This window comes from Thunnus albacares, chromosome 1, assembly GCF_914725855.1.
Source record: "Thunnus albacares chromosome 1, fThuAlb1.1, whole genome shotgun sequence".
Taxonomy (NCBI): domain Eukaryota; kingdom Metazoa; phylum Chordata; class Actinopteri; order Scombriformes; family Scombridae; genus Thunnus; species Thunnus albacares.
This window is the reverse complement of record NC_058106.1, coordinates 37,720,549-37,727,675: the sequence shown is the minus strand read 5'-3', so window position 1 is coordinate 37,727,675 and position 7,127 is coordinate 37,720,549. Positions and strand designations below refer to the sequence as shown.

At 41.4% G+C, this 7,127-nt stretch overlaps 1 protein-coding gene across 1 annotated transcript in view; it reads right to left on the bottom strand.

Moving 5' to 3' along the window:
- Positions 1-3,532: 3,532 nt before the first annotated feature.
- LOC122986650 (SH3 and multiple ankyrin repeat domains protein 2-like) overlaps positions 3,533-7,127 on the bottom strand; it is a 254,098-nt gene continuing 250,503 nt past the window's right edge. The window contains exon 24 of the mRNA XM_044357941.1: positions 3,533-5,679. Coding sequence (XP_044213876.1) covers positions 5,151-5,679 — 529 coding nt within the window. The 3' untranslated portion in view covers positions 3,533-5,150. The remainder of the gene's footprint in view (positions 5,680-7,127) is intronic.

Genomic DNA, 7,127 nt, shown 5'->3' with positions numbered 1-7,127 from the left:
CACAAAATTACAGCAACATAGAAAACATGAACACAAGTCTTTGCACAAAATTACTGAAAACATCTTAGCCTCTATGAAGACTTAATCAAAGAATAAAATCTATTAATGAAAAAAATAAAATAAAATAAATTAATTAATTAAGAAAGAAAGAAACTAAAAAAAAAAAAAAAAATACCCAAATGTTGGACAATGATAAATGTGGGAGCAGTGTTTAGAAAAAGGGGGGGGGGGGGGGGGAGTGGGTTAGTGAGCCATGCCTGTCCTAAACAGGGCCTGGTGAAAGCGCCACGCCACGGTGATGCTCTTTAAAAGATTCCTACTACATCTACTCAGCTCTACATTTCCACAGAGAAAACTGCTTAGTGACCCGCTGATCCGCATAAAGGACTCAACAGCCACCGCTAATCTTTTTGGTGGATTTATGTATGTATACATATATATAGGTTTCATATAGTTTCCTACCGAGATGGCCTGCAGATATATTTTTTTTATTCTTTTTTTTTTTAAAAAATTTACAGATTTTGCTGTTTTTTATACACATGTTGCACACGCTAGACTCAAGAGGGGGAGGGGGGGGGGGGGGGGGGGGGGGGGGGGGGGGGGCAAGGGGGGGGGGGGGGGTGTTTCAGAAGATGAGAGAAGTCTAGTCAGGCAGATGGTGGTCAGAAGATACCTGGGTTTTTTGTGGTCACTCGATTGGCCAAAATATCTTAAAATCTACTACTGCAGTAGAGAGAGTGTGTATCTAGGCAACACTTCATTTAAAAACACTGACAAAGTGATCATGATATGTTAACTTTTAAAATGGGAAAATAAAACACAACCAAGGAGATTCATTCAGAATAAATATTGCTTCTTACATAACCCACAAGTCTAATAATATCCACGTTTGTTTGTTTGTTTTTTTTAATTTAATCTATATAGTGTTTCTGTTTTTTTGGCAATCCACGCGTCAGTGTTGAACATCTTTTTGTTCAGATAACCTCTATAAAATTTTCATAGAACTCTATACAAATCTTTAAAAATACTGTGCTTTTCTACCCCCTCCCCCCTCCCCCACTTCCCCGTCCGACACGTCGCTGTTTGTTTTAAAATAAGTTACATGTTCAAACAGGAACAGGATCATATAGCAGCATTGTCCCGTGCCAGCCTCTCCCTACAGCCGAATGTTCACAGAACACAGAGCTTGTTTCATTTTTGTTCTCCTCTGAAAAAAAGCTGCATGGAGCTGCGGAGTGTGATATGAAACCAAAAAAAAACAAGGGTAAAACTTTCTTCCAAAACACTGTATCTCTAATATCTATATATCCAGACGTCGGGTTAACTGTCGAGCACGGATCCGAAACCACGCTTGAGTCGTGTGTGCGGCTCTGAAAGAATCTAAGAGATAAAACAGCAGCTCTTTTTTCTCTATAGAGCCGTACAACTGACGAGAGGTTGCAGGAGGTGGAGGAAGGGAACGCTGAGCTATTTAAGGCATCCTCTGCAGGATGATGGGTGAATGAGACCACTGCTTTGGTCATCAGGTCAGCTCTGGCAACTATAAAGGAACCTTCATATAATTTCTTTTTTTTTTTTTTTACTCTAAACCTTTTAATAGAGCTATACATATACTCAAATAGACATTTTTATCCTGTTAAACACTCTTATATACACGTTTCAACACATATACTTCTACTTCTGACCGGCCCGTAATCATTGCTAGCAAACACATACATCTCCAGCTTTATAAATGCTGATTTAGATTTAAATTGGACCCTTTTAACAAAGTTTAAATCTTGTCTCTGGATGAGGAAAAAAATGGGACTCGAGAGTCAGCGGCTCATCCAGAACTGAAGTTCATCTGCCACAGATCAGAAAATGATTTCTATCCCTTTCTAATCTCACACAAGGCTCACGCTGATGAACATCTGCCGGCTTTGTCAGGTTTTTCTCTGGTTATTTCTTTGCTCAGTGGTCAGAGGGCAGGAGAAGGCGTTTGGACTTCCGTGAACACGTAATTCAACATAAAACCGCGAAGCCCCATGATTCTCCATCTGTTCTCATAGTCAGCGAACGGTTCAGTGTGATTTCACGTCGACCCGCTTAAACTGCTCCGCATCAAGCATCACCCTGCTGTAGATAAATACATTTGCAAGAATAAAATCTCTGTTTATCCTTAAAGACAAACGGTTTACTTGTGTAAGGGCCGCCAGTGTCAGTCTGCAACAGCTTTGTTAGCGCCGTGTTGCGTCTCCGGCCTTCTTTATGGAGAGAAAGCCCACTTCTAAAAGCTGTTTCTGAAGGTTCGGTCTAAAACAGGACTTTACCTTTTGACTCTGTGTTTCAAATCACAGAATTATACTTCTAGACACGCGTCAGTTTGGGCTCTGATAGCTGGTTCATTGTGGATTCAAACTCATGTTAGCTTGAGGCTAACTATCTCCTCTCTTTTCTTGTTAGCAAAGAGCAAAATACAAACCTTTCAGGTGGTCATTTAGCTAAATAGAAAATATGTCATTTATCTGATAAAACTGGAGTTTTTAGTTCTTTAAATATCAATCTTTGAGCTCAAGTTCTTAAATATCTTATTTGAAATTGTTGAATTTTAACCCAAAATAGATTCAAAAACGGCTTGAAAAGGGTTAGATAGTGGATTCAGATTTGATAAAATGTTATCAAACGACAACCTTTGAGGAATAGTTTAACATTTTGGGAAAAACACTTATTGACATTTATGCTGAGAGTCAGATGTGAAGATTGATATCATCCTCAAGGCTGCTATGAGATAGTTAGCTTAGCATAAAGACTGGAAACAAGCTAGCCTGGCTAAAACAAATCTGCCTACCAGCACCTCTAAAGCTTATTTATTAAGAGATTAGATTCAACATGTTTATTAACAAGCTTTTGAGGTGTTGGAGGGCAGATTTTTTTTTTTTTAGCCACTGAACAGAATCAGACTGGCTGTTATGGTTTCATGTTGCCTCTGGTCTTTATGCTACGCTAATCTAAGCTAATCGTCTGCTGGTTCTAGCTTCATATAGAGCTCTAAAGTCCTGATGTAACATCCTGACCAGCTTCTGTAACTCAAAGCAATCTGTGCTGAAAAAACTAAATCACAGGCTTTATGAAATGTTGAAGTCTGTCTCTCTCATATTAGCTAATTACGAGTTTCTGACTTGTAAATGGCGTCAACGTCAACCTCTAAATCTTAATTACCACTGAGGAAACTTGGATTTTTAAATCCGACTTGGCACTTAATAATACAGAAAACCAAACAAAGATGGATGTCTTACATCAGCCAAAGTCCATCATTCAATGTAATTAAACTCAATTTGAATGGATATAATGTAATTTCGTCAATGCAGAGTATTTTAAAACCTCAAACGACCTTCCTGTCCATCCAACATGGTGTAAACGTGGCATTACTAACATTTTATTAGGGCTTACAGGAAATGGTTTACTGTCCCAATCTAAACATATGGACATATTGTTGAGTAAGGTTATATTTGGAGGCTGGATTTTATTAGTTATTACTATTACAAATGTTGATATGATTTTGAATGAGGTTTTCCTTCTTGTGGAGCAGAAGCTTCACTTTGACTCTCTATTTAACAGCTATGGGAGTGTTTTAATCTCACTTAACTCAGCAAGAAAGAGAATAAGAATATTTCCCAAAATGTTGACGTATTCCTTTAAAAATACCTTGTAATGCTCTCTCTAAAAAAACCCTTTTACTCTTGCCATGTACACACAGAGTGTTTCAGACATTAGCATTACTGTAGGACCACATGAATACTTAGTGTTGACCTGCTAATGGTGAAGTGGAAGGAGATCTGACACAATGAAGAAAAGGAAAAGTACAAAAGTAAAGAACAGCTCTAGTTTCCCTATACTGTGGCCTATAAAGCAGTTCCATGGAAATAGCTAAACTGGCCTTAATGATATTTTGGGTCAACCATTAACACACACACACACACATGCACACACACACACACACACACACACACACACATACACACACACAGAGGGAAAAGCCAAGAGAGGACATCCTCTGCAGCTGGTACGACCCTTTCAAGGTGAGAATTTTTCTGGTCCAACGTTTTGTTTGTTCGTCTTGAACTTCGCGTCCTCGTCTCGGTTTTCTGTGAACGGTGAGGTGGACACCGGGCGGGTGTAGACCGGCGAGGGGCCCTTCTGAGGGGAGGTGGGGGGGGGGGCGGGAGGGGGGGCCTCCTGCTACAGCGGAGCTCCTCCTCTGGTGACCACCTCTCTCTCTCCACGCTTTGCTCTCTCTCAGGAGAAGAAGGCCATCGCAGTAACGGTGTGTGTGTGTGTATATACATGCTTGGGGGTGTGTGTGTATGTCTGTGACGGTGTGTATTCAGTGTGTGTGGCACTGTGCAGTAAGTGTGTGTGTATCTGTGTGTGTGTGTGCGTGGACACGAGAGATATGGTTTCATATTCGTTTAAACATGTCAGCTAATGTTCTTATTTTGACACAAACAGGTGAAAAGCAAAAAAAATGGAGTCTATCTCAAATTTTTCTCTACAACCTTAGATGCACCCAGAAATATAACTCCGGTAGGACTCTAGTGAAGAAATATTATTCTCTGAACAAACTCTAGCAAAGATAGAAAAGGAGCAACGACCAGCTCAGCTGGTTTTTCATGCACCCACACTGGGGTGTATGGAAAAAGTCTTTAGTATTCCAAAGCAGTTGGGTGAGCACGAGTCTTTATGTGAAAGAAACTTCCAGACAAGTATTTTTTTTCCAGTGTTTGAGGACAAACTATTCCAGAGTTTGTTTGTTTTTCCGGACAGTCCTTCATTACTGGCCTCCTCTGCTTTCTCTCTCCTTGATGTGACATAGCAGCTATTCTCTTCTCTCTCTCCCCCCTGCAGTTCCTCCCAAGTATCCCATAATCCCTTGATGCTCAGGACGGTGGGAGGGAGGAAGAGGCGGACATGACCGGAGCACTGAGATGAGGGCAACGACGGAGGATGAGAGAGGACAAAAACAGCAAGAGGCAGCATCAGCTTGGACAAAAACTTCTACCCAGTTCCACGACTTGAGATTATGTCTGATGAAGAGATTGGTAAAAGTGATCGGTAAGACCTCCCTCTCCTCAGCCCTGGCTCCACGCGTCACCACCCCGTCTCCTCGGGGCTTATCTGTCCTGCAGCAGCTTGAGGGCCCTCTCGATGTTCATGCGGTGGCCCACCCTCGTCACGCCCAGGTCTATCAGGTCCTCTTTTTGCAGCGAGGGCAGGTGGGCGCCTTCGATCTCATTGTCCAGGAAAGCGTCCCTGTGCTCCCCCAGGTTCAGGCTCTCCAGCCAGTCCGCCACGTCGTGCTTGCTCCACAGCTCCATGGGTTTGGAGGCGAAGGGTTTACCCGAGGACGCCACCGCCTGCATCAGCGTGAGCGGCGACGGGGAACGCGAGCTCCCGCTGCCGCCGCACGAGGAGCTCAGGCTGTAGCCGCCGCCGCTGCCCATGGGCGGGGTGGGCAGGCCGAAGACGTCTGTGAGGGTGGGCGACACGGAGGGCGGCAGCGAGGAGCAGGGGGTGAGGGAGGAGGCGGAGTCCGGCGGGCTGCAGGGGTGCATCTGGGACGGGAGGCTGCTGGGAGGGGTGGAGGTGAGGGCAGCAGCGGCGGCAGCGTTGCTACGCATTCCTGAGTCTTCTGTGGGAGGCCTGGGGGGGGGGGGAGGGGGGGCAGAGAGGAGACGACAGGTTAGTCGGCGTCAGATGATACGCAAACAAATACTGAGCTGAAGACGTCTGTGAGGTAAAAATAAAGTTGCAGCTTTTAAAGTTACTGAAGCTTCATATTCTGAGATATGAGAGTTAAACTACTGATAAATATTGTATTAATTAGCTGCATTAACTAGTTACGTTATCAAAAAATTAATTAGAAAAGCTCTAAATAAAATATGACAAGAAAATTTAAATTTCCTTAAATAGATTTATTGTGATATAGAGGCTACTCACTTCTTGTTATCAGCCCTTAAACTGACAATAAATCAATATTCTTACAATATTTTAACACTGCTGATCAAGAGATGAGAGATGAAGGTGTAAAAAGCTTTTTCTGTGCTTTGTGTTCATTCTCTGTCTAAACTAACTGGAAGACAAACAGAAATCAAACACAGAAGTTGTAGAAAGAAACACCATAATAAAATAAAATAAAACCTATATAATAATAAAGGTGAGTATGAATGATCAATATGATTATTATCTCAACTCTCACTTCACTACATGCACACAGCAAACGGCTGCCTAGAAGCTAGAAAATAAAAATTCAGGTTTTATAACAGACTGGAGTCATGACGAGTGTGTTTCTGTTACTTTATAAATGTGTACTTGAGTGTGTGGATCGTTTTTCCTAAAACTACAGATGTTCATCATCCGTCATCACTGGAGGGATTTTTTTTAAATCGTAGTGCTGATGAATGAACAGTAGGTGGCGCCACATGCAAAACATTTCACTGAGCCTGCAGTAGCTGCAGGAGAGGAAGCAGCACGTGATAAACAGACCAGAGCCGGTTTGCTTTTAATCTCTAATAAGAGTTTCAGTGACAGTAGCTGTATTCTAAAGCTCTAACGTTTATTAATATTTGTTTGTTTACCAGGAGCTTTTCAGTTCAGCAGTCATCTCGTAGCTGTGACTCTTATGATCTAATGTGTTCTCAGTTGCTTTATTCACACATTCATGTTATGTATATTGTTAATGTGATCTTTCCATTGAGGCTTTAAGATGAGGAGTCATCCTCCACCTAAACTAACAAAATGATCAACAAGACTTTTAATATACAAACTGACACCAACAAAGTTAAAATAGTGTTTCCATCATTTACTGTAAATCTGCAAACACAATAAAATATTCCTGTTTAATCTTTTATGATCAGCTGACAAATTTTTTTTCCTTTTAAATCAATAAGACGAACTTTTTATTTATATGTGTACATATCTGTAATTTATAAATGAGGCTTTAACCTGATAATAATCTGAACCTTGTAGTGTGATTACATGATTAACATCGTTCCCTTAAATGTTATAAAATGTTTTATTGCTTTTCCCTTTTCATTCAACAAGACAGGTTACTATTATTCCATCCATCCATTTCTCTTTACTGCTCATCC